Genomic DNA, 27,036 nt, shown 5'->3' with positions numbered 1-27,036 from the left:
TTTTTTAAAGTAAAGCCACTTTTACTGTGGCAATTGGTGAGAGGCAAGGATTCACCGGCAAGTTTTAGTACTTTGGTAGTGGCCACCGGCCCAAAGGCTAGTGATTTGTTTTGCACGTTTACCCAATGACAAATTTTTTTTAATGGATGCTGAATGGTTAAGTAATAATAATAATAATAATAATAACAATGAGTTGGCATTACTACAAATCCCTAACAGGTGCCTTGAGAATAGTAATAATCCCTATCCATCAATCACGTTTCATCTCACAAATGCCATGATCTTTCACTCACATCTAATTATGCTTGCAAAATTGGTGCCAAAATAGTTAATCAAAAGTAGATGCGAGGTGACTAAAATTTATGATATTTAACATTTCAAGATTTCATGGGAATAAGTTATATTATAAGGCCTATTCTTAATTGATCAGATTTTTTAGAAGTTAAAGTCGAAATAAAAAAAAAAACTAGTAACTTGTAATTTATAATTTTGATTTTTTTAGCTACAATTTTAGAATATCATGTAAAATAAAAAAAAAATTAACTAGTTGTGTAAAATCATAAGGTTAATAACTGGTCCAAAAAAGAAAATAATATATATATTTATATATATTGAAATTGTCATATATATTAGTGTGACAACATTAAATAAATGAAAAGAAATTAAAAAATAGAGGAACCATGCAACTAGGATTAGTCAATCATGTCTAAGATCTTTGAATGAGTAGTTTTAAGTTTATGAACACTGATGAGTCAATTTGAAGAGGGTAACAAGTGGTAGTCGAAAGAGGGCTGGTTGAGATTTCAAGAATTGCTTTTGTGCATGTAGAGATCAAAGTCAAAAACAGATTTTGGTTTTGATAAAATTACCATCAGCCCTGAGATAAAATACACGATTGAATAAAATCAAACATTCCTCCACAGTCCACACACACACACACACACACACACACAAAGGGGGAAATTTATTAAAGACTCTCGGAAAGTGGGGGTCCGTGAGTCCAAGTCACAATTGAAGGAAACCAATATTCGGATTGCATTGTAATAAGTCTACTGCTAAATTGGCAGCAGTGGGAGTTGAGACTTGAGTTGGAGAGCTGAGGAGGAGTTGGGGTTCCCCTTTCCCAGCAGCATCTTCTATCGTCTGCAATTCTGCAACTTAGGGTGCCTAGAATTTTTTCCGTTGCCTACATCGGGGGTTTTTGCGGCTCTCCGGTTAGGGGCTTGGACCAGGTGGCGAAGCATTCAGCTCACAAAAAAGGAACCAAATCCGAATTAAGCCCCACAGCCCACATAATAAATTTTCCAAGATTCAATTTTCACTTTACTGGTCAGCATACCCACTCCTCTTCTTCTTCTTTTTTCCTTTCCATCTGCTTCGTTTCTTATTGGCCTGGGATTTTATGAACGCATCTCTTTTTCTCAAATCCTAGAAAAATTGATAATCAAGGCGGTAGTTCTCTTTCTGAAAGAAAAATTGTTAATATACTTCCCTTGACAGCTTTGAGACGCCTGAATTCTTCCAGTGTACGATACTGTCTCTTGATGTTCTTTCACGGGATATCTCCATTTTCATATTTCTTGTAAATACCATGTAGCTGAGTATTTATCTGCTAAATCTTTTGTTGAATAACTGGACAGAGTCATATATAAGATCTTGTGAAATAACTGGGTGGAGGAAGGGGAGGGGCGATCATTTCGTGAACAGAAACTTTGTAGCAATCGGCATAATTTTAATTATACTCGGGGGACGATAATGATGTACTTATCTGTTTTAGTTTCACCTCCGTATGGTACTGTGATATATAAGAGCTGTTCACTACGTTCTTGAATTCGAATTACTGTACTACTACTGCCGATCTGAATTTAGTTTTCCGGATTTAGACTAACGGATTAGACTTGGAGCTTTTGAAATGTGTGGAGGCAATGGTCTGTCAAGAGCTTAGAGCCACCTTTTTGTTCCACCATGGGAGTTACCTTTATTTGCTCTCTTTCCTGCTAGCGCATTAAGGATTTTTAAGGTCATAGAGATTGGATTTCAGAATATATTTATTGAAATGTTTCTTTATGTTCCACAACAGTAATTTGACTAGTATCTTTTTATCCGTCAAACTAATTTTGTGAACCATGTTATCATCACATACATCAGACCTATTTTGTGCCTACTGTTCAGAAAAAGAAAAGTAGTTTGCCGATCCTTCTTCCCCTATCGCTTAATATTTTTAGCTTAAAAAGTTCCTACCCTCCGCTAGTTTCCCACTTGGGCAAGGGAGGCTGGTTGGCCGTCAACAAGTATTGGAGCATAGTTCACTGGTACAAATTTCTATATTTTAATGACTACAGGATGTCATTTAGTTATTATTACAAGCTAATCAAAGGGAGTAAGAAAAGGTCTTGTTTTTCCTCCTGGTTGAGTTCTGGCTTCGGCAGTATAGGCTGAGCAAATGGTTGAACTGTGCTGTCTATTCCAATTCAGGATCAAATATACAGAACTTGTTATCCTTTTTGCTCCAGCGGAAATGCAAAATCTGAAGGCGCATGATGGGGATGCTGAAACAGAGAAGGTGAGCTCCACACAAGCATCTGACATTGATGATTGGGCAAACTTTAAGGATGATGACATTATGCAACAACAATTTGCCATCCAAGCTGAGGAAGCTGAGAAAATCCCATTTGTTGGTGACAAGGCAAGAACACCTTGAAGCAAAACTATGTTGAAGCTTTTTGCTATTTTTAATATATGCTTCTACCTTTCTTGGTACTTCAGATCATTATATAGCAGGTTTGACATCTTTGATCAGCATTTTTATAACCGTAAGATTGATTATAATTTTCTGTTTAATTTGCTAGAGCTGAATAGCCCTTAAATCTTGTAGATGTTCCTAGGCAACAGCTCATATATGCCTGGGTCATATTGGTGATGCAGACATAGTTTGATAAATGAGCTGCTTTATACAACCATATGATGCAAATATTTTAGCTCTTGTAGGTTGGAGATGGTAAATTAATCAGTCACACTGCCAGGTCCACCACCTTCTATGCAGATGGTGCTTAGCCTGAGTTTTTGCCTGCATTATAATCTGTAGATTTCCTTTCTTTTTGTGTAAGTTTTGAATGGCAGTTAAGTCAATTTTAAGATAAAAAAGATGTTCAAGTGAAAAAAAAAAAGAAGGAAGGATCAAAAGAGGTTGATAACTCAGGACTATTGATATATAGTGACAATATGAAGTATGGGTTCATGTGTGACTGATGTGGCTAGTTTGGTGGTCTTAAAATTGCAACTTGATGATGCTTGATGACAATCTTAGCCAAGGTCGGAATATTAGCCAAAGATTGCCTGTAATTTCTCTGATCAGTAAGTGTTTTAGCTTGGTTATTTAAATAACATTTCTCTAATCTTTTAGCATCAATTATTTGATATGCTCCAGTAACAATTGTCTGGTGGTGCTTGTACCTTTTAACTTGCACTTCCTATATGTAACATTTTATTTTTCTAACCGCACATGTAATTGCAGGAGCCACTTTCTTCATTAGCAAATGAATATAAGTCAGGAAGTTCGATTTTGCTCGAAAAGATAAAGGTTCTGACAATTTTTAGTCTTGAGTTTCTTTTTCATGCTTCTGATTGGTCACTTATCCTGGTTACTGTTTGTGCAGGTACTGAGTGAGCAATATGCTGCGATCAGGCGAACACGGGGTGATGGGAATTGTTTTTTCCGAAGCTTCATGTTTGCTTACCTTGTATGTTATTCTGTTGACATCAGAGATGCCCTTCTAGGATCTGCATACGTCATCTTTATAGGTAATTCAGGTGATTTGCAAAATCGATGCTAAATGATTCTCCATGGTCAAAATCCAGGAACATGTTATGGAATCTCAGGATCAAGGTGAAATTGATCGAATCAAAGCTAATGTCGAACAATGCAGAATGACACTCCGGAATCTGGGCTATGCAGAATTTACTTTTGAAGATTTTTTTGCGGTATTGATAGTTTTCACTCCCCGTTTTGTACAGTCACCTATATAGGCACTTCAGGCAATTATTGACAGATGAACAAATTTTGATCATATGAGTACTCAAACAATGACCTAGCAGCCAAATGGAATTTCCATTGGGATAAGGTTATTTATTTTCTTGAAATATAATAGTTGATCGATGTGCCACTTTTTGGCATTTTTATTCTGTATATGAGTAGATATTAAGATTAAATAGTAGTATAGTTAGCTAATTCAAAGGAAAGTTAGAATAATAAAGGGAACTTTGTGTAGTTTATAACACAAAGTGTAGCTTCTGCTTTATTAAGCATCATTTTTCACTGGAAACAAAATCTCAGGCTTTATGTTGACTCTTCCAAGGCATCAAAGCTTACCTTATAACTTAATGAAGTAAATTGCGTTGTTGTATATAGCTGAGGTGAATTTTTTTGGAAGGTAATGTTTTTTGTGTTTTTATAGAACCATGGATTTCTGTTATATATATATATATATAGATAGATAGATAGATAGGACTCGTGAGGATTAGAAGTTATATTTGACTGAGCTAAGCATTACAAGGTTGCTTGATCATTCTGAAAATCAACTTTTCCAATATGACGACAAATGTTAGTTCGAAGTTCTTGGTTGCTGAGACACTTGTGATATGAAATATTTCTTGAGGTTACCTAATAAGTTTATCTTTTATCGGGTTGGGTGGCTGTAGTACTGTCTCCTTTCCATTACCTCTAGTTCTTGAGCACGATATCATTAGCAATGTGCATGCATTTTGACACTTACACTGAAAAAAATAGTTCTACTTGTCATAATTGTCATAATCACTATCACGTACTAAGCTTGTCACAAATACGTGAAGCATCTTGAAGTTATATTCCCTGAGAAAATGAGACCAATATTCTCTTCACTTAAAATTATCTCCCATTGTCCCCTATACCCCTTCATGGCGCACTCCAGTGAGTTATTTCCCTTGATCCCTCAACCCCCCATTGGGACATAACACAGAAATCTTCATACATGTAGTGAACTTATTTATTTCTCTTTCAGAATTCTTCTTTTGCTTTTCTCCCAAAAACATTCATGTATGTTCCTTAAAACTCCTTTTGTAAGATTATTTTCTAGTATGAACTTTTTTTCCACTCCTTTTGCTCTTGCATTTTCTGTTGATAGCTTAGAATTTCAATCCTTCCTTGGGCCTTGCAAGCATGATTTTTTCCCATTACGTTTATTATTTCGTACCTGATGATGACCTGTTTTATGTGACAAGTCATTGGTCGTGAGCTGTAAATGGTATTTTGTTGACTTTATATAGAACATAAGATTTAATTTGAGTGACGTTTTTAATTTTGATTGAGAACTAGGGGCGCATCGAGTCGAGACTTAACGAGCAGTTCGGGCTCTGGTTTAGTTAATGCTTGATGCACTTTAGTCCAACTTTCTTTTTCTTTTTGTATCCGAGTTCTATTTATCTGAATACTGCAATTTGTATAAAATTTTGGCTTGCTCACAAGTTTTACAAATTTCAGTTATTCCTGGAGCAGCTTGACTGTGTTATTCAAGGAAGTGAAACTTCAATAAGGTTTAATCCCTTGATTTTTTGTTTTGAACTGCACATTTTGGTTTATGATCTTGATCCTCAATCATTTAGGGCTATTTTATTTGTTAATTTCTCAGTGTTTCAGTTTCTAATGAAAGAGTGTTTCATCTTTTCGGGTTGCAGCCTTGATGAACTTGTGCAGAGAAGTCGGGATCAGTCAATATCTGACTATGGTGGGTCTTGTTGGTGAAACATATTTTTAAAAGAGAAAAATTCTAGTACAATTACTTGTGGCATGTTCTAATGCTGTTTCTTGTATAGTTGTTATGTTCTTCAGATTTGTTACCTCTGGTGAGATACGGAAAAGATCAGAGTTTTTTGAACCTTTTATACTAGGATTAACAAGTGCCTCTGTTGAGCAGGTTTGTTTTCTGGAGCTTGTATGCTGCTTATTCTATTTGAATCATTTCCCCTGTTATGGAGAAAATGGGTAGTAATCACAACTAGAGGCCATGCAGCCACAAATTTTTTTGTTTTTTTGGGGGGGCCTTTCTTATGAATCAGAGTTAATATTCAGAACCTGAAGTAAAGGCAAATTGCTATTAAAGTGTTGATTACTTCTTTCGCTCTAATCAGGAAGGACACATGTGATATTCAGGTTTCTGCAATTCTGCTAACAAAAAGTAAAAAAGTGACATCAGATACATACATTATAGGATGTCATATAGTACAACTGGAATCCAGCTAATGATTCAAAGGTGTTTGTATGTCTTTGTTATGTTCTATAGTATTGTGAACTCCTAGTAGGCTATCTTGTGGGAACCTTATAGCTTGACGATTGGATTCGTCTCCTCTGAAGTCTGAAAATGCTCTCTACCCACTAATTGACATCTACCTGCTGCTTTCTGGTTTGAGAACAGTTTTGCAAGTCAGCAGTCGAGCCGATGGGGGAAGAGAGTGACCATGTTCACATTACAGCGCTGTCAGATGCGCTAGGAGTTCCAATTCGTGTGGTATATCTTGACCGCAGCTCTTGTGACAATGGCAGTGTCAGCGTAAATCATCATGATTTCCATCCTGTTGGTAATGATCTTCCCAGTGCTAAGAAGGGTGGCGCAGAGGCAATAGATCCATTCATTACCTTACTATATCGACCAGGGCATTATGACATTCTGTACCCCAAATGACTTGATTCCACCTGCAATCCTCAGGTGTTTTGTTATTGGATTGGACTTGTGCCTTTGTGTTGGTTTTGAGAATAATTTTGACTCAAGAACTTGGCCGCTAAGACATTTGTTGGTTGGATTGTTCCTTGACAATCACAATGCCTTTGAACTGAAGCATCCATCTTACTACTGTTTCTTGAAAAAGCAGATAATTATTTCACAAACAAAAACTGTGGGACAATGCCAAAACAAATGATGCTGTTCTCAGTATTCAATTCAATTCAATCCCCGTCTGCTCTGCAGGAGTCATTTTTGTTCTGTGGTTGATGATCCCCACCGCCGCTACACCTGATCGACTCGTGAATGGAATTGAAAGGGGTTCTCCTCTTTGCTTTCGGTCGAGGATTGCTTAACAGACATACCAGGACCAGGCTATCTCGATCGTTCAATTTTGCTTCGGGGATGGGATCCCGTTAGCCGGATATTAATATCATCATTTTAATCTCTTTTTTGTTTTTTTCTCTTGAGTTGGGGTTAATTACTAGAATGAATCAATGTTAGATCACATCAACTTAAATCGATGTCTTTGAAACTAAAAAATCTTCACACACACACACACACACAGAACCCCCTCTCCAGTCTCCACCAAAGAAAATATCTTCCAAGGATAAATCATTCACGAAAGAACCCCCTCCCTTCAAACCCCGTGACCCTGTGGCTCCTCGCTTCTTCTTGATCGGTGGCTCGTATTCTACGCGCGAGCCCATCGCACCGCAGTTCAGAATGGCAATATCTCCGTCATGCTAAAATGGTAACAGCACCCATTTTCTGACAGAACTCAATGGATATGCAAAATGCTAGTACGAGATAGATAAACGACAGCCTCTCTCTTAAAGGACCTACACGCTCTCTTATACTAATCTCCCCCAAAAAAAAAAAAAAAAAAAAGGAAATGCACGGCATGTCAGCGCTTCGTTAAGCCAAAATAAGATCTGCGAAAAACACAAGGACAGAAATATTGACAATGTGATGATAACCATGCCAAACGAGCCACAGTATCTCGGGACTCGTATCCAGGAAATCGGTACAAGACCACAACAGTTTTGTTACATCAAGAATGTTTTAACAATGATCTCTAATTTCTCCAAGCAAAGTGCAGAGGGAAATGCAAAATGCCAAGAGAAGCCTCCTCTGTGCAGCAAATATTTTGCAGTCACTCCAGAACTCCTATACACATAAATTTTTATATATATCTGGACTTAATTTCCTCAATATCCAAAATTTGAAGCTCCATCCAATGCTCCTTTTCTAATAGCAGCCTCGAAGTGATGATAAACCCATTGCCAACGGGAATACAATGCTCTTATCAAGTACTACTCAATAATTTCAGGAGTCTCCAAAATCACAACAAAACTGTCCTCTCTCCTCCTCTTTTTTTTTTTTCTTTTTTTTGTGGTGTCTTTTCATTCCTCCATTAACCACCCTAATATACATCAGTAAAATTTGGGTGGAATCACTCAAAATTACTTAGATCCTACTAAGTTAGTGCCCACAAAAAAGTAGCATCAGCTTGCTCAATCTGACTCCTTGACAGAACCTGAAGCGGAGTCTCCGTTAAAACATAGCTCCCCATTTGGCAAATTCAGTGCGTTTTCTTGGCTGTTCTCCTCGCTTGTGGTTGCCCGATTTTTGCTGGGTCTTGGTCGAACATTAACACCCATGGGAAAAGGTACCTGCAGATAAAAATCAACATGACCTCTTCTTTCTTTTCTCAGCGAGACAAAATGTTTTCTTACATCTATCTTCTACTAAGATCAGATTACCTATAAGCCCATCCAGCACAACTATTGAGTTCGTAAAAGGAAATGCATAGTGGAATAGTAACATTACCTATAGTCTCAATTACTTTACTTTTTCTACTGATGCCACAGTTTGAAGGTTGACTTAAGAAGGGGGTCATTCAAGCGCAAAGTTTGATGGTCCCAAAAACTTTTAACTAGATAACTCCAAACAATACAAACCCAAGAACTTCAGATATTATCTAACAAAAGCTCCCCCAAGCCTTGTGCTACAGCACAACATCAAAAATCCACTAGCATTTACACAACAGGCCCCAGAGTGATACTTTTTTCTTAGTCTTCTACATTCAAGTCTAAAGTAGTCTCATCACATAAATGAAAAACTAATAACTTGTACTTCCACATGCTGAAAATCCTGTATTGTATACGCTTACAGGACAGTGCTACGTATTGAAGCAATACTTCCTATTCAAAGACTTCAGCAATGGATGGCCGTTATAACAGATGGTGCCAATAATTGCAACAGTCACCCTACCCTTCCAATCACCTGCCTCCAATGCAAATCTATATGACTCTCATAAGGGGAACTAAAATCTCAAGCTTAGGTTCAGGTCAAATCTACCACAAGATTAGACCAGTTCTCTAGTCTCTTAACCCACAGAAAACTTATCGTAAACAGACCAATTTCAAGCAATGCATGCTAATATTCATGTCAATGCTTGCTTATGCATAAGCAGCACTCCTTGTACCTGATCACCTGCATTGGGACCATCAGTGTGGAATAGTATCGGCCTGCATCGCTTGTCTTCATTCATCAAGCTTGAATTTTGGAAGTGCGCAATAAGAGCAGCTTTTCCCTGTATGCGAGCATATGCAAGGGAGGCTACTTTTTCACTATTAAACTTTTCCCATTTCTTCCCGTTGAATGCCTACCAAGACAATCAATGCACTTCAGTTCTAGTCTGATTTAGCAAGAACCAGGTGTAGTATGGGAAAAGTTCTTTCCAATTACTATGATCAATAGTATACCTGATAAAATGGGATGATCAAGGAGGGATCGGTCATGTTGATAAATGCATACCCCACATTGCATTTGTTCTGAAAAGGAAGGAATACCACATTAACTACTTAACATAGCACAAGAAGTTGGGGGTACTGAATTTAAAAGCCACCCGCTTCAAGGGATTGCACTTGCCTTAAAATCAATGGGCAAGTAGATGAAATCATATGTTCCTCGATGGCGTTCATCAATTGCAGCCAAAAGCATCTTTGAAGTGTATCTGCAGTAGCCACCCAGATGAAACAGGATACAGGAATCACAAATGTAGAAAGAAGACACCCACTATTCCACTGGATTTATAATAGTGAAAAGGAGGTTAAGAAATTGACTGAACATATTTTAATAAAAAGATCAACTTTACAACAATCGAAACCTTCCCTGGAAACTTAAGCATGCCAGACATTGGATAGTCCAAAACTGGAATGTAAAGGACCATACAATAATAACTTTCAGAGTAATTAATTCTATGCTAGAAGCAGGATATGCTTGATCTAAATGCAGGCAAAGAGAATATAGAATCATAATGCTGTATACAAAACTAACATGACAGTAGTACATTCTCACTTGGCACATTCGCGTTCACTTCAAGCCTCTTGCAATTCATGTGAACCTCCTAGGACAATCCATATGCAACCACATTTTTGTCCAGGCAAAAAACTAGAAGAAGAAAGCTAACCAAAAACCATGAAAAAAATAATAACAATGAAAAAGGCAAAGAAGACAAAGGTGCTTATCATGAAGCATGAATCACATCCAAGTTGATGTAATGGAGAGCTATCCTGCCTGAGATGATCTGATTTGTTTAAACCAGGATGTATCCCTTTAGATATGAAACATCAAGAGACAACAACACATTTCCTCCGCAAATTCTATTTCCCATTCAATTTGATCAATGATGAAGTCAAGCAAATGCATAAGAATACCAAACAAAAGCATAGTCCCAAGCCTCAGTCAAAGCTACATACTTGTTAGGAATGTTCTTTATCATAAGAGTTGTTCGTTTATCTTCTCCTCGCATAATGCGGTCAATGTCAAGTTCAAACTGTTTCTTGTTGTCAGCCTGACTCGAATTACTTTCATTTCTACGGTTTCGACTCCTTTCATTTGGAGAATCAAACGAATTTATCATAGGAATCATTTGGCCCCTTGTAGGAAACATCATGCACCTCTGAGGAAGAGAGTTAAATCCAACACTTTTGGAAGGAACCGCCAGCTCCACGCAGCCTCCTCCAGCACCCGAAAAAATGTTACGGGGAACAAATTCCAAAGGATGTGGTGCATTACCAGAAATCCTAATATTTCCAAGAGAACCAGGGTGGAAAACAGAAGCATCAGGAGATTCCCCTGCAAATGCATGTCGTCTGTCCCAAAGAGAAGGATTGACAGATGGTGCAGATCCCACATGGTGGTTACTTTGAGGTAGAACCGCATTGAGCATTTGGTTTGGCGCTCGAGGAACTGCATGCAGTTGTTGAGCATGAGGAGGAGTACAAACCCCATTAACAAATGAAGGTGAATTTTGCCACATCATGCCCTGAGGCTGAGGATGGTGCGTATTACTCCACATATAGTGACGTCCAGGAGGTGGACAGCTCCCATTTCCAGAATGACCAAAAACTGAAACAAAAGAAATGAATGTCAGAGGCCAATTTCTCATAAATGTATTACGCTACCAAACTGTGAAAACAGACAATAACAAACTTCCTCTTCAGGCAAATATCAAATGATATAAACACATTATGATGGCCATTCTAAATATAAGTCAAGCAAATAGTTATTTGTTCAAGTCTTCACACTCCACAGCTTCACCAACTGCTCAAATACAGGAACTTAACATTAAATGACAAAGATAAATCCTCTGCTGTCAAAGAACTTACCACCATCATTCAGCTCAACAGGGTGCCCTTTTGAGCCGAATCTGCAGAACTGCGTGTTCTCAATCATTTCAGAAGGCCTTGCACTTATATTAGAAGACATGTGGCCTGGGGAATTGCAAGAAATCCCATTTCCCAACCCATCATGATAATCAGGAAGTGAATGAGGATGATAGTTTGGCACACTCCGGAGCTCTAATTTCATCTCACCCTGTGAATGGCTAGATTCACCATCTCTGGTGTGATTGCCAGAAGATCCCGCCCTTGTCAAAGAAGGTAGGCTGTTAGGAGCAGAAGATACGACATGGTGGAAAGCATTGTCAAAGAATGGAGAAACAGTTGCTCCACTGGCAGATTGGGACCCAAAGATTGTTCCGTTATCCATGCTAGATGGAATTCCTCCATGTGCAAATGGTCCTGGAATGATCATAATGAGGAAACATGAGGATATCAATTGTTTTGCAGGGCAAAGTTTATCCATGGAAAGTATATCATGCGGGAAACTGTACCAGAAAATCCAGTTGATGCAGTACTTCGAGGGCTTGTCTGTTGCAAATAAAGACTAGATTCTTCCTGCTCCAACTCTGACGTAAATGGCTGCGTCAATCTGCAAAGAGACAAGGTTTTAACTCCAGGCGTCTAAGAGCACTCAAGACTATTAACACCTATTCATAATATAAATTTGTAACCCACTCAGGAACATAGAAGATTTTGTTTACTCTCAAAGATCTATATCCTTTTCCAATGATGATCACAAAAAGAATGACCACTTTCCCATCCTAGCCACCACCCTGCCTCTCATTCCAGACAAACACTAAAATGAAATTCAAAAATAAAAAATAAAAATAAAAGAATTGATGCAGTGGTGTAATGTCCCACCGTCTAGCACCACCAGGACGGCTGGGTTCGAGCTTAATCCGCTTCCCTGCAATGTCACTCCTATTCAATGCCCGAAGTGCAGCTTCTGCTGCTCGCACATCATAAAATTCAATAAATTTGTGATGACTTCTATGCGGAGTCTCACGAATCTGCAGTCCAGAGAACAGAATTAGCAAAGTTTTGCCTGAAACAAAATATCAACCCAACCCTTAATTTGGCACCCAATCTTACCTCCTTAATTTCACCATAGACACCAAAAATTTGACGGAGCTCATCATTTGAGACGGAAGAGTCAAGGTTAAAAACCACAAGAGTTCCTTGATTGACATCTTTCTCTGATGGATTGTCCTAATAATTAAAAGTATGCATGTTTTGAAACAATAAGCATCAGAAAACTACACTCGTGTGCATATGAAAACATCGTACCTTTGGAATAAATATTATACAAAGACAAGTGAAAATATAAATATTGGAATTTGACAACAAAATTAACAGGGTAAACAAAAGCTAAGGAAACATACCTTTGGAATTGAGAAATGAATGTCAAGTTTCCTACGCCTTAATGGTTTATTCTGGAGGGCTTTCATTGCATTCCGAGCAGCTCTAATATCATAGTATGAAATCATAACAAAACCGCGATGCTTACATGCTGTATATAGGGTGCGAATATCTCCATATTGCTGCATCAAAGATACAGAAATTGGGACCACCAAAAGCAAGACAAATATGCATGATAACTAGAACTTAAATAAAAAAACACTGCATCTCACCTCGAAAAGTGTTCGTAACTCACAATCCTCTACATTGCTATTAATATTTCTGACAAAGAGTGTCCTTGAAGGGTGTTCTCCAAATGGGTGCTCCCCTACACCCAAACCCACCAACTGACCATTGGCATTTTCACCCGAGATGTCAGAATTATTTTGTCCCGATGGAAAACCATCTTCTCCCAGCTCCAATCCTCCAATACTGCTAAATACATCTAAATCTTCTATGTCATCTCCATTATTGGGTTGGGTAATATTGTCCACTCCATCAGTCACTCCAGAGAGTAGGTCGTCATCATCAGGTAGAAGATTCCCAATTGTGTGAGCCTCAAGTTCTTCGAGTGATTCAAAGGTCTCCTCTTCCTCATATTGAGAGGCAGCAGCACCCACAGAGTGACCATAAGGAGGATTATTCGATGATAGTCGCACTGGATAACATAAAATTAGCACCGTTAAGCCCGTTTGTAAGTGACTTGAACCAACAACTGTTTTTATAAGTAATCCTCCACGTATTACAACTTGAATATAACAAGCCCAAAGGAAACATAAATATACTGCAAACAAAATGCAAAAGCATAAAACGATTCTTAATTTTTAAAAACAACCAAGAACCTTTAACTGCAAATATCAAAGGCAGCAATTGTCCAAGGGAGAAGAAACTTACATTTCCTGCTAAATAACTCAGACAACGAGCTTGAAAAGAGACCATTCTCATATTGAGCGCCAACTAAATTCAATTTTTCCCCTTCCATAAAATAAGAAGCAGGCTCCACACTAAAATTAGGCCTTGTGACCAAATCATGGTCAAAGTTTCTTGGTAATGAGCGACTGGTTGCTCCAGCTGCTCCAATAGCATGCTTCTCTATGCTTGTAGCAGCCCTCTGGTCTTGGTGGAGAAAAGAATCTGGAAGATCAAAACAATTGCTGATTTGAGAATCCAATTGTATCCTTTTCTGAAGGGGAGACGAAGCAACACCAACTGTATGAAGTGTTCCATCAATTTTTGAAGCTACAAGAGAGGCGAGGAAGTCAGGATAGTTTCAAGCAAAGGGTAAGTAAAGCCCATAAAGAGGAAAAAAAATAATGAAAGATTGATCACCATCAAGTTATGTGGAGTACACATAAATCAAATAAATTTCCAACTCGTATCAGAAACCTATTCTGTGGGTTTTTATTTCAGATTTCACAGCAGATTATGTAAGTTGATTACTCAAAATGGACTCACGGCAAGGATATTCAGTTAAAACTCCATTTTGCCTGTAAATTCAAAACAAGAAGCGCTGACAAATTGAACAACACAAGGACAAGCAAATTTCCTTTCTATACTCCGCTGTAAGATAAAAATAATAATAAATAAAACAAAAGATTCTGGTAACATATTTTATTCAATTCCTGGTTTTAGGGCATCAAGATCTAATCAGTCTCAAAGAATTTCCAGTCATCACTCTCTATATTCTACTGTTGCTCAAGTACTTAGCAGAAGGGCAAATTACAAACCCTAGTCTTCTAAGTCTTTAATGTGATAAGATAATTTCAACCAACACAGAAGAATACAAAATTAAAGCACAACGAGGTTGCAATCCTTTCCACGGATGCAAAACCACATAGAAACCAGCCATGGTGCCAGATTCTGTACCGTGGAGTAAGCAAGTTGAGGTTGGCATAGCCAACAGACAGAAAATGCTAAGAAGGGACATTTTGACCTAAGTTCAAGTATGAAAATGCCATTGTGGTTGTCTAACACACTTGAGTTTATTATGTAGACAAACATCAACTGACAAGAGTCAACTAGATGGTGATAGAACCACTGTATGAAATCCAACAAGATTCCATTATGCATACCTAACAACAGATCAACCAATAAAGTGAGCTTAAGAAAGCTTCCAGGTTTGCAACCGTCATCAGGCCATTAAGCATTAAATATCCAAAGCTAGTATACTTAATTCCTATTATTTTTCAGTGGGGAACTTGCTAGCTTCCTAAATATGATACCATGAAAGGAATCCCTAGATAGAAATCAGTGTACCAAAAGAGGCTGCCTTCTCCTTTCATAATCAAAACTCATCATTATATTCTATCATCACATTATATGCAAAGAGTTGTGAACTAGCCGTGCAGAATTTATCCTACAGCAAAAAACTGCTAGTGTGTGTGAAAAACAATTAGAACCAAACCACTCATGATTAGACAAACAAAGAAGATTGTAAGATCGCATAAGAGAGTAAATTGAAAATGATCAAGGATCCTAACAGACTAATAACCAGAGGATAACAAATACATGCAATACCGGAGTAAATTGCAGCTTAAAAATATTTTCAGTGGCATCAAGAGACCAAAGAAGACATATATCAAACCCATAAAGTTAAATGAGAGTACAGTACAGCATGTCTAGTAAACTGAAATAAAAAAGAAAAAGAAATTTGCACTCAAACAACAACATCAGTATCTGACCATTGCTATCAAGAAATGAAACAGAACTCACTAATTCTATCACTCCCAAGAAAAAAAGGGGGGAAAGGAGAGGGAAGAAGGCTAAAGTCTTGCTGCATACTTCTGTCATTCATCTACTCTGTTCATCACCAGAATGAAAAGTGCGGCTTAGTAATGCCATTACTCACCATAGCAATTAGGCATGGTATCTGTCTTCCAAAACCCTATCTGTCTCTGCCAGGAAAAGAACAAGACGATCAATTATGGAAGCTAATAAAGTTGCTTTCTTTTTTCTATTAAGAAGTGAGAGGGGATCCTGAAATCATTCAAGCTAAAAGAGACCACAAATAAACTTTGCAGAAGTGAACATCCGCATTCAAATTTAGTCATACAAGGAAAAGAAGACCTCATCAGGATGCAAATCCTCAGAAAAAAATGAGGACGGGGACAAGCCCTGTGAACCCATAATTTCAGAAGGCATGATGTGATCTCAACTCAACTCAAGTAGCACCAACAAACTTGAAAAAAATCTCGTCTTTGGCTACCACCAGAGCACAAAAGTGCATCAATTATACAGGGAAGTCTAAGAAAATCGTAGTTCGGAAAAATAACAAGACCTGCAAGTGGAATTTATAACATCATTAGTTCGTTCAGCGAATATGCACAATTAGGAAGACCAAAAACCCTAAAGCTCCTGGATAAAAACTGATGAAGACAACAGAATTGCCAAAAAAGCTTGCGATAGGAGTAGTGGAAAAGATGAGGCGATGGAGAATTCTCAAGTGTATGTGCATGAGCCAGAATGCAGTTATACAAATTGAGTTGAAAGATGAGATAAAGGCAAAATACTTTGCAAGTTGAGATTCATTTCTAGGTCGCCAAATGGCAATGCCACCATTTAAACACAGATGCATTTAAGAAGCCATGAAGTGAAAAAAAAAAAAAAAAATCAATTAACTTAACCAAGACAGAATCTGTGTAAAAAAAAAAAAAAGAAAAGAAAAAAACTACTAGATAGCGACGCTCTAAAGCAGAATTCAAAGTTTGAGAAGTTAATTCGGTCTGTTCTAGGAAAGAACCAAAGAATTTGAGAAAGAGGGTGGAATAAAGGAGAGGGGAAGTTGAATTTGAACAGATCGGAACAAGGAAAGGTTAGTTGTGAAGTCAAATAAAAATTGAGCATCCGATCAAAGCGCAGAAGGTCTTTAGAGCAGCAGATAAAGGAGCAAACTTTGTAAGAATTAAAGGATCAAAGGGTTTTTCTTAAAACCAAACCAAACAAAAAAAGGAAGGAATTCAAAATGCAAGCGATAAAATGAGGAAAAATTAACTAAAAATTCAGAGCAAGGGACGAACCTCTCGAAATTTAAAACAAGCGCACCATCTCGGCAACCACAAAAAAACAGAGAGCTGGGCAAAATTAGTAAGATATAGGGGGGAAAAAAGGATGGAGCGCGAGAGAGAGGGAGAGAGAGAATTAAAGGCAAGGCGGAGAATTTAAACGGTGCGACGAGAGAAGAAGAGACAGAGAAAGAGGTAGAAAAAAGGGAAGTTCAAAAAAAGAATAAATTACGGCATAAAGCAAGGGTGGGGGTAGAGGTAGAAGGAAGAAAGGATGGCAGAATGAAGAAGATAGAGATCTAAGGTATCTGTGCCGTGCAAGAACCTCCAAACCCAAAACCAAAACCTCCCTTCCTCTCAGACGCCTCTCTCTCTCGCACTCTTCACCTCTCCTCTCCTCCCTATTATTTCTTTCTTCCTACAATGCACGTTAACCACATGTCTACCCTTCCCCTTCTCTCTCTGTGAAGTCTTTCTTCCTTTTTTTAAAATTATTTTAAATATATTTATATATAATATCGCCCACACACACACGCAAAAGAAACTGCCGCAGGCTGGCTGGTCTGTCTCTGTCGGTCTACCTGTCTTCTCTCCGCTTCACCCTGAGCTACCTCTCATCCCCGATCGGAATCTATGGAGTCTCCGGCGATCACCGACGACGAAGAATAAACCGGAAACCGCAACCTTGCCCTCTCCCTCCTCTCTCTCTCTCTCTCTCTCTCCCCCTCCCCCTGTTTGTTGTTGTTGTTGTTGTTGTTGTTGTTGTTGCCAGGAAGGAAAACGGAGGAGGGAGAAAACTACTTTGTATTTCTATTTATTTATATTTCCATATATATATATAAACCTTTGTTATTATGCTACAATAACTAACAAAACGTGAACTAGAAAACAAAAACAGTGTAATATAGAGACAGGGAAATGATGGATCGGGAAATTGTAATGGAATTGAGTGTTGAATTGAATTGAATTGGACGGGAAATAGACCGTATTCCCCACTCACACACCCACCCTCCCCGAGGGACTATTCTGTCAGTTTACGGACACCAAAAGGAAGAAAAGGAGGAGAGAAGACCACCCGTCCATCAAAAAGGACGACCCCCCACTCCTACTCCTAGGCAAGGAACACGAGAAACCAGGAACCCGATCACCGGCGGCAACACCCTTTTCTCATCCATAAGGTTAAAAATATTTAAATAAAGAAGTAAATACCCCTCGTGGCCCTGGTAGCCTGTTGCACTGTAAATTTGAATTAAAAAATACAAAAGAAAATTAAGAACTTGACAAATCATCTTTCCTGGTCCATCATGAATCATGAGGCTGCCCGTAGCTCAGCGTATTCCTAGATTTGGATTTTGGGGGCCGTTAATTCATTTTACGCCGTTACGTTATGAAACTCTCAATCTAAAGAGATTTTTCTGATTATCCAAAAAAAAAAAAATGGGAAGAGATTTTTCTGTCCAATTCCTCCTGCCACTGCTGGCCAGATAAAATAATCTTGCACTCATGGCTAAACATACGCTACCATATTATCCTATGATCATTCGTCCCTTTCTTCGTTGTTGGATAAATCATCACAAGATATTTCTTCATTAAACCGAACACAACACACCCACTAAATGGGTGTGTTCATATAGGATATTTATGGTAGTAACACACTTTTTTATAATACTGAATGTTGGTTAAAAATTTTTATTTATGATGCAAGCCCCATAATATATTTTTTAAAAACGAAATGTGGGTTTGCCTACTACACTACATATGGCTACTTACCCAACTAACCCTTTGAGGTGGTTTAGGAGTTTTGGTGACGGCAGCACAAATTAGTGATTTAGCATTTAAATTTCTGGTCCATGTACAGATCCCACTTTAAATTGCATATCAATTGAGTTCAGTGGCTGTGAATTGTTTCGGTGAGGTGAGGTAACCGTCCCGTTTGATAGTAAATTTTTTGGATGTTTATCTAACATTTTACCATAAAAGTTGTAAGAAAAATTTATAAGACGTAAAATTTTTTCTTTTTTTTTTCTTTCCTCTGGATTTCTTTCCTATTACCTCACCAATTGCCGGCCGCTGATGATAGCAGAATTTTTTTTTCTCTCTCTCCCTCTCCCCGTCCCTCTCTTTCTCCCTCTCCCTCCCTTCCTCTCCTCCTCTACTCTCCTCTTCTTTGTCACCTTTCTTCCCTTCTCTCCCTCCCCCGTTACCTCTCTTTCTTTCTCGCCCTCACCGCATCCCCTTCCCCCCCCCACGCAATCTAGGGGAGAGGTGGCAGGGAAGAGGGGAGAGAAGAAGGAGAGAGAAAAGAGAAAAAAAAAAAAACTTAAATGAAAGAGATGACCGGCATTAAAGGTGATAGTGGGTTGATGTAGGGAGGAAGAAAAAAGGATGAAGCAAATTTTTTTTGTGTGCTTTTTGTATTTTGAGGTGTGTAGTTTAAAAGATTTGAAAATTTTTTTTAGATTATTATAGATAAAATTCTTTAAAAAATTGGTAGAAAATAAATTTGGGCAAAAACTCATTGACCAAACAAGCTCGTCATTTTAGAAACATGTTAAAATCCAATCAATGAATATTTTATTGTCTCCTTAGAGGATCATCCTTTCAATTTCTATCCCTAATAGTTAGTTTGGAAGTTGTAATTTGATAAGAAAAGAAAAAAAAAAAAAGGTGAAAGAAAATACATTCTTTCTAGTCTTTAGGAGCCTTTGAGGAACAGAAAATTATGGAAAGCATATGATTTAGACGTATGAACTCCTGCTGCTTTGGTTGTCAATGTTTTTTTTCGATCTTGTACCTTTAAAATTGTTGAATGCTTAAAGAATAGTGTTTTTCATATACTTTAAGATAGATTACAAAAAAAATCTTTGTGAGATACAAAATACAGTTTTTAGAATTATTAAAATCTATTACCCTTTCCATCATTTATTTTTTGTCAAATGGTCATTCACTGTCTCTTATGACTTGTACACATCCTATCGGGATGTCATCATTTCTGTCTTTTTTGCCATCTCTGTCATATTTGCATAATTCTCGTTTTCCTTTCCTTTTCTCTTTGCATAATATTTTTATTCGCTTTCCTCTTTCGATTCTTTTGGCCACTTTTTAACTCCTCATTATTTTCTTCCTCTCTATCTCTAATCACCTAGTATCGCCATTTAATTTTTTATCCCTTTCCTCTTATCATTCTCCCAAACCCCTTGCACAGCCCCCAACCTCTATCTTGCATGGCCAACTTTCTCCATTCCTCCTTTTTGTTCTTCCCGTCCAATTAGAACAAAGTAATATCACAAATTTTCATTCTAAAGAGATTATGCTATAAAATATATAGTTTTTCTTATATATTTATAAGAATTACATACATATAAATGTATATAACATGCTCTGTGTGTGTTGGAAATTTTTTTTTTTTAGTAATTGTGATTGGCATTTCTCACATCTATTGATCTGAGAGTTCTAATTTTTTTCATTTTTTATTCAAAATATAGCTTAACATATTGTCAATGTTACACTATTATAAAGTGAAATTGGTGAGTAAAATATAAAAATGAAAATTCAATACAAAAGTATAAAAACACCAAATTTAATTATTTTTCATATACATTTTGAATTAAATAATTTCAAATGAGAAGTTGAATCCATATTCTATTGTTTTTTTCTTAATTTTTGGGAGAATTGGTGTTGTTTTTATTATTATTATTATTTTTGTCAAAAATAAAGATTTCAAACAAAAATTTTCATATATAAATGCTAGTAGTACTTTGTTTTTTAGTTAGTGATTTCGTAGTTTAGGTTTCATGAATGGTATCATTCTTAATTTTTTAAATTCATGACCAATGAATAGTATTTTCTTTTCATTTTCTATATAATTTGCCCTCTTAATTAGAATTACTAAGTTGAAGGGCAAATATTATTATTTACTTTTATACTTTTTGTTGTTTTGGCGATGTTTCCTTTTTATTTAAATTCACATTAATATATTTCAAACTAAATTCCTATGTAAGTAGAGCCACTTATCACTTTTTAAATTCAAAAGGCATGACAGGATATATTATAATTTTTAAAATTCAAAATTTTATGAAAAAAAGAATGAAGAGTTTGAAGCTTCCTGACTTAACCATACTAAAAACCCTTCTTAAATTTATATAGATACAGATTATACAAATTTAAATTATCTAAAAGAATATTTATACAAAAGAAATATCTACGAAGTTTTTGATATAGGGTACATTATTTGATGTATACTATCATATTGTAATAAAAGTATGTAAACAAATTTTTAAAAATTAGTAAATAATTGAATATTTAATATACATTAATTTTTAAAAAATGAACATGTAGAACTATTGCTAATTTTTTATATTTAAATTATTGATATTTGTATAAATTCACAATACATAAAAAAATTTAAAATTAATAAATAATTGAACATTTAAAATACATTAATTTTTAAAATTAATATGAATGAACATATAGAAATGTTGTTAATTTTTATATTTATATAACTTCACAATAAATAAAAAAAGGCCATACTTTTGCACGGGCAAAATTCTAGTTATAATGATTGCAAATGAACATAAATTTGTAAATCTGTCACAAATTTTGCAACCATGTCCCTTTTTTTTCCAATTCTATTGGAGGAAACTTAAAAAGAGAAATTTACCAAATTCAAGAGTAGAATTAGTTCGAGTCTTACAACCAAAATAGGCTGTCAAAACTCAAAAGGGAAAAGAAAAAGGGAAAAATCACCAATTTAGTTCTCAAACAATTTTACTAAACGATTTGGTCCCTTAATATTTTATCGCATGAATTAAGTCCCTTAACTAAAATTCTTGTACCAATTACGGACTTATACAGTCTTGTCACCCAAAACACATGTTTTCTGTACATAAACCAACGGCGAGATATGGATTTTTTTGGGAGTACATAGGGTCTGTTTGGAACCTGAGTTTTTTGGAAGTTTGTCTAAAACTTTACTATAGTGCGCTGTAAAAGTTTTTGAAAAAATTTTGTAGAAATTTTTGTTTGTAGAAGTTTTTGTAAGGCGAAAAAATGTTTTTTCCTTTTCTTTTTTTTCTTTCTTTCCTTTTTCTTTTCTTTCATCTCCTCTTCTTCTTCTTCTTCCTTCCCCCTTCCCTTTTCCCGCTACCTCTCCTCTGCCTCCCACCTCTAGCACCTCCACCAGTACCACATCTATTCTTTTTTTTTTTTTTTTTTGCTTTTCTTCTCTCCACCCTTCCTCTCCCTCCCCTGCCACCCACAAAATTTTCCACCATTTATTTTCTCTCCCCTCTGCCCACTCTGCCCATTTCCTTCTCCCTCTCCTCTCTTCTCACTCTCGCACTCCGACGCTCGAAGAAGGGCGACAGCTGTGCAATATTTTTTTTTGCTTTTTCTCTCACTCTCTCCCCTCTCCTCTTCTTCTCCGCCACTCTTCCCCGCTCTGCGATTTGGGACCAGACCGCGACCAGATTGTAGCCTCATCCCCCTCCCCATTTGCGATTTGGTCGCACAACCAGATCGCATCTAGCAGAAGGGGGAGGAAGAGGGGATAGAAGGAGAAGGGATGAGAGTGAGGGACTAAATTTTTTTTTTTTTAGATTACCGGCGCCGGAATAGGTGACCGGCGCCGAGAGAGGTGGTGGAGGTGTTGGCTGGTGTGGTTGTGAGGACCCGCAAATTTCTTATATTTTTTTTCTCAAAATACATTTTATTTGAAAATTATTATTTATTAAAACCCTACTACCCAATTGTTCCACAATAAGAGTAAATAAACTTAAAAAGTATGGGTTTCACTCTTCGATTTCAAGATTGGAGCGAATTAGGATTTTCGTGATTTTTTCGCCGGATGAATTTTCGGAACGGAGCAAGGATCAAATTTGGTGATTAAAAGTGACTTTTAAGTGAGAAATAAAATATGATTAGGAGCAATGAGATAAGGTTAGTGAATAGAAAGTAAAAACCCTAGTACGTGTGTTTTAAGAAAAACGGCGCAAACCGACGGGTCCCGCGCACTACCGATTGAACGCACCACTTGACCACCACTTTTTTACCATACAAGCTCATTAATACTTGAGCAAAATATCTTCTCATTTGCCAGCTAGTTTGACCGAAATTTAGGGCTCAAAATAGCAAGGAAAAGAAAGAGAAAAATGAAAGGTGATGGTGGCGACAAGTAGAGTTTCTTGACCAAGAGAGTAACCATCATTCTTATCCCAAATTTTGCACCTTTCCTCTTCATTATTTCAGCAGCTTGGCCGACCAAAGAGAGAGAGAAAAGAGAGAACAATAACAACTTTCTTCTTCTTGATCTTAACTATCCAAGTGAGAAATCAAACTTTCAAACCGACTAAAGTGCTAGTTGTGGGCTTAAGAAGTTAGGGCAAACAAAAATTTCCAAAGGAGGTGGAGTATAACTCTTTCAAACTTGTCTTTGAGGTATAAGATATGATTATGGTTTTTGGTCTTTTAAATTTTGGTTTAAGATGTCATCTACATCTAGTTCATGTTTTGGCTTGATTACAAGATATGCAAGTGGATGTGATGATTTTTGGATGATATATGCAAGTTAGGGTCTAATAAATTTCTACCTAAACTTGTTGTATAGTTAGTATATGTTGTATATAAGGTTATATAAGGGGCTTTGGTAGTGTTGGAAGTAAGAAATCAAGGAAGGTTGCACTGAAAACTGAGAATTCCAGATTTCTGGAAAATTTTTCCCCTTTCTGTCCGGTTTTGTTGCCTCATAATAGAGGTCGAATTGGCCTTAGGTTAAAACATAAAAGTTGTAGAGAATGGTATTTTATAGTTGCCTACAAAATTTTAGTTCAATCGGAGCAACGTAACTTGTGAAAAGATGAAAATACCCTCGCTGATCTAAGTTATATTCCAGAGTTTCGCATGGACAGTTTAGTCTATTTGATTGCGTTTATTCACTATAATCCGTTTGGATTTAGCCATTCATCAAAACATGAAAGTTTCAGTGCCCTGTCTTAGCTTTGTAACGCCATGAAGAACGCTTTAAATGGACCTTGGTAGACTGAGATATGGTCACCTGAATGCAGTGCGGTTGATTAGCCGAATAGTTGAAACCAGGTTATGTGAGTTGGGAATTTGATCAGGTTACACTGAAAATTAGACTAAGTGCTCTTCATGAAAGTTGTAGGCCTTCGTCTTAGCTTCGAAATGGTATAAACTGCATATCAATCCGATAAGCGTAGCCTTGGGTATGTTATTTTCGCAAAAAAAACCGTCAAATCTGTCTTATGTTAAGTTGCATTTCCGCACTTGATATTAGCTTAATCTTTGCTCTTGTGTTGTTTTGAGCCTATGGAATGGCTATTGAACTGACTTTGAGTTATGGATAACTTTGGGTTGGATTGAGTAAGAGTGAAGCCATAAATGGTTGGAAATTAGGTAAACACAAAGAGCATGCTGCCCAAATTTACGCTCGAGGGCTATAGAAATATACTTGCGACTTGGGTCGAGTTAAGATGAATAGTACTTGAGCCACCTAGGACTTTGGCTATCTTGGTTCGAGGGTTATACGTTAAAATCTAGCTGAACTTGTACCCTTGAGGAAAAGATATAATGGCCAATGTAAACTTGTATTTCCTTGTACTTTCAACTCGAGTGTTATTTCCAAGTATATATGCTACAAAATCTTACGATTTGAAAAGCGAGCAAGTATTTCACGAATGTCTTCCAAATGAATTTCAATTGGTCGATTCTTAATGAACGGAACGTTTAAGTTTCGAATCCTACCCGTGTTTCAAAGTTCTCAAACTGAATTTTTATCGCAGATCTGGACTCCAAGTCTGGAGTATAATTGAACGTAAATACTTGAAGCACTATATTTTGGTGAGTGTTTTCAAATGTCCGATTGTACTTGATACATTGTTCATTACTTGACTTGTATGATTACATGAAAATGAATGATAGGGCAAAGGTGTACTTTACCACACTTGCCCTAATATGACTTGTTATTGCTATTAATTACACTTGATTTGCTCTACATGCACTTGAGATATGTCTTGCCTGGAATTCCAGAAATCCTGTGGCTAATTAATCGAGTCGAGCCGACACGGGTCTGGTCGATTAGATAACGAATCTTGGGTCACTAGTAATGTCGGGTAGAGTGTTATCTTCTCGACTAAATGGTATACTCGAGTATTACCACCTGTGTTTCGTGTGGCGTGCGGGCCCGGGGAAGGGGGTTGATTGGTGGACGGAGATTGGCATGTAGTGGAGTTTTATTTTGGACTTGTTATTACTTGAAAACTGACGGAGTGTCAACTAACCATTGATTAAGCTGGAATGGAGCCGAGATATGAGTTACTGTATCCTTATATATAAATGCGAACCTGATATTACTTGGCTAGCTGAAGTACTATTTCCCTGATTTGACTTGTTTGCTCGCTATTTCACTGTCACTATGCTATCACTTGATTGTTGGCCAATTTGATATTTGGAACTTTACTGAGTTTTGGCTCACCCCATTAGTTTTGTTTTCTTTACAGGGGTACGAGCGAAGCGTGAGACGTGTAAAGGCTAGCGTAGTCTAGTTGCTTTTGACTTTGTTTTAAATTTTGACTTGTACTCGTGCTATTCCTCGAATAGATTATTTTGTACTTGGATTGTACACGCTCTCAACTGGTTTGAGTATATCGAGACTTTGTACCCTAATTCCTATCCATGTATATTATAAGCTTGATTTGGGAATGTTATTCATGGTTCATGGATTTGTGTTTGTACGTGACTCGCGTGAACTTGTGAGTGAGTCCTGACGAGAGTTGGGCAGGCGGTCCGCCGAACCCTTTGGTACGCCTTAGGGGGAGGTGGGGTCGTCACAGTGGTGGGTTAGGTGAAGGAGGAAGAAAAGTTTTTGGGAAATTTTTTATCCATAGATTTTTGAAGTGTGTAGATAAAAAATTTTGAGAAATTTTTTGGGGTTTCTGTAGCAAAAGTTGTTAAAAAACTAGTAGTTAAAAAAGTTGATAAAAAACTAGGGTGCCAAACAGGCTCATAGTAGGATTTCTACGAGAAGTAAAACACCGACCATTGCGCATCCAAATTGGGGAAACCTTTGAAGCCTGAGGATTTCTAAGCGGCTGAGGACTTCAAGCTTTCTCCCAAAGTATATATTCTCCAAATTGCGGCCGAGAATGGAGAAGCACACACCCCCTGGCAAAATAGCTCTGAAAGTCCCTGTCCTTTACAAAAGCTACCATGAGCAAGAGAAAACCAATTGCAAACAATAACAACCCTGAAAATGAATTCGAAGTTCGGATTAACAGCTGATCATAAAGGGTTGATCCTGCGAACTTATTGGCACGGTCTTTCCTGTGACTGAATTCAAGGAACTTGTAACTATGGAACATCATCATGCCTCCACAGCTCAAGGCCACCAAAGAATGCATAATACATATCATGAAGAACCCACCTGAACCTATCAATCATTCCCAAACAACAAAGATAATCTTTTTCCTCTTTTTCCCTTCTCAGAAACCTCCAATTCCCAGAAAGCAAGAGCGGCCCTTTTAAAATTAATTCACAAAAAAGAATAGACTTCAATCAAACATAACCAAAACTTATATTTTTAGCCTCAAATGTAATACTAAAAACTGAATTCACTGTCAATTTTGACTTTTAAAGCACATGTAACCGAAGCCCAAAAATCTAGATGGCATGGTACAATTCTCAACTGATCAAAACCCAGAAAGATTTTTCACCTAAACTCAAGGTTTTCGATGCAAATAAGCAATAAAGTACCTGAAAACAATCCTTCAAATTTAGAGTTTTGGACCATAGGTGGGTTTCCGTCCTCTTCTCATAGCAACAAATAGGTGATTATCTAGGCTGGTTACCATGGGAAATCGAGATCAGTGAATAGGGACTGGATGGAGAATGATCCAAGAAAAACGTTGGATCCAAAAACACAGACGGAATGACATCTAGAAGAGGAGTGAAATTGAGTGAAATCTCCGATTTCGCTTCAAAGGCTTCCCTTAATTTGGATGCAAAATGGTCGGTGTCTTGCTTCTCGTAGAAATTCTATTGTGTACTTCCAAAAAAGCCCCTGCATGGCCGTTGTTTTATGTACAGAAACATGTGTTTTGGGTGGTGACACCGTATAAGTCCTCAGTTGGCACAAGAATTTTAGTTAAGGGACTTAATTTATGCGAAAAATATTAAGGG

At 37.2% G+C, this 27,036-nt stretch overlaps 2 protein-coding genes and 1 long non-coding RNA gene across 15 annotated transcripts; 1 reads left to right on the top strand and 2 right to left on the bottom strand.

Annotated features, from left to right (window-relative positions):
- Positions 1-877: 877 nt before the first annotated feature.
- LOC140004168 (OVARIAN TUMOR DOMAIN-containing deubiquitinating enzyme 1-like) lies at positions 878-6,866 on the top strand. 4 transcript variants are annotated; one of them, XM_072070277.1, is made up of 9 exons: positions 902-1,329; positions 2,514-2,686; positions 3,515-3,580; positions 3,657-3,740; positions 3,859-3,981; positions 5,516-5,568; positions 5,710-5,759; positions 5,848-5,948; positions 6,447-6,866. In XM_072070277.1, the coding sequence occupies exons 2-9, from the start codon at positions 2,519-2,521 to the stop codon at positions 6,711-6,713; spliced, it is 912 nt and encodes a 303-aa protein (XP_071926378.1). In that variant the 5' UTR covers positions 902-1,329; positions 2,514-2,518; the 3' UTR covers positions 6,714-6,866. The 4 variants fall into 4 exon arrangements, with proteins under 4 accessions (XP_071926379.1, XP_071926378.1, XP_071926376.1 ...); XM_072070275.1 differs by having other exon boundaries at positions 904-1,329; positions 2,476-2,686; XM_072070276.1 differs by lacking the exon at positions 902-1,329 and adding an exon at positions 1,340-1,526 and having other exon boundaries at positions 2,476-2,686.
- Positions 6,867-7,698: 832 nt separating this feature from the next.
- On the bottom strand, positions 7,699-18,448 carry LOC113718013 (protein MEI2-like 4). Of its 10 annotated transcripts, none has more exons than XR_003454583.2 (15): positions 16,858-18,431; positions 15,908-16,118; positions 15,690-15,735; positions 13,736-14,080; positions 13,075-13,499; positions 12,826-12,984; positions 12,536-12,652; positions 12,305-12,453; positions 11,935-12,032; positions 11,429-11,842; positions 10,517-11,168; positions 9,687-9,841; positions 9,521-9,589; positions 9,241-9,420; positions 7,699-8,425 (listed from the first exon to the last, which is right to left on the bottom strand). XR_003454583.2 is itself a non-coding variant. In XM_027242904.2 (15 exons), the coding sequence occupies exons 2-15, from the start codon at positions 15,980-15,982 to the stop codon at positions 8,267-8,269; spliced, it is 2,973 nt and encodes a 990-aa protein (XP_027098705.2). In that variant the 5' UTR covers positions 15,983-16,118; positions 16,858-18,448; the 3' UTR covers positions 7,699-8,266. The 10 variants fall into 10 exon arrangements, 9 of the variants coding, with proteins under 9 accessions (XP_027098705.2, XP_027098707.2, XP_027098706.2 ...); XM_027242904.2 differs by having other exon boundaries at positions 9,687-9,771; positions 16,858-18,448; XM_027242906.2 differs by having other exon boundaries at positions 9,687-9,771; positions 15,690-15,729; positions 16,858-18,419.
- A 7,458-nt stretch (positions 18,449-25,906) lies between these two features.
- Positions 25,907-26,980, bottom strand: LOC140016852 (uncharacterized). Its single transcript, XR_011823081.1, has 2 exons — positions 26,611-26,980; positions 25,907-26,375 (listed from the first exon to the last, which is right to left on the bottom strand). It is a non-coding gene; the product is annotated as an uncharacterized lncRNA (long non-coding RNA).
- Between the last annotated feature and the right edge of the window lie 56 nt (positions 26,981-27,036).

Source organism: Coffea arabica, chromosome 11c (genome assembly GCF_036785885.1).
Source record: "Coffea arabica cultivar ET-39 chromosome 11c, Coffea Arabica ET-39 HiFi, whole genome shotgun sequence".
Classification (NCBI taxonomy): Eukaryota; Viridiplantae; Streptophyta; class Magnoliopsida; order Gentianales; family Rubiaceae; genus Coffea; species Coffea arabica.
Note: the sequence above shows the minus strand (reverse complement) of the source record. Positions and strands in the feature narration are given on the sequence as shown.

Bases quoted from the DNA above. Each gene is read 5' to 3' on its own strand.
- LOC113718013 (XM_027242904.2), bottom strand. From the start codon at position 15,982: ATGCCTTCTGAAATTATGGGTTCACAGGGCTTGTCCCCGTCCTCATTT. The intron at 11,843-11,934 runs GTACAGTTTCCC...TGATCATTCCAG, and splicing joins TGCATCAACTGGATTTTCTG to GACCATTTGCACATGGAGGA. The intron at 9,590-9,686 runs GCAAGTGCAATC...CTTCCTTTTCAG, and splicing joins ACTTGCCCATTGATTTTAAG to AACAAATGCAATGTGGGGTA.
- LOC140004168 (XM_072070277.1), top strand. From the start codon at position 2,519: ATGCAAAATCTGAAGGCGCATGATGGGGATGCTGAAACAGAGAAGGTG. The intron at 3,581-3,656 runs GTTCTGACAATT...CTGTTTGTGCAG, and splicing joins TTTTGCTCGAAAAGATAAAG to GTACTGAGTGAGCAATATGC. The intron at 3,982-5,515 runs GTATTGATAGTT...TACAAATTTCAG, and splicing joins CTTTTGAAGATTTTTTTGCG to TTATTCCTGGAGCAGCTTGA.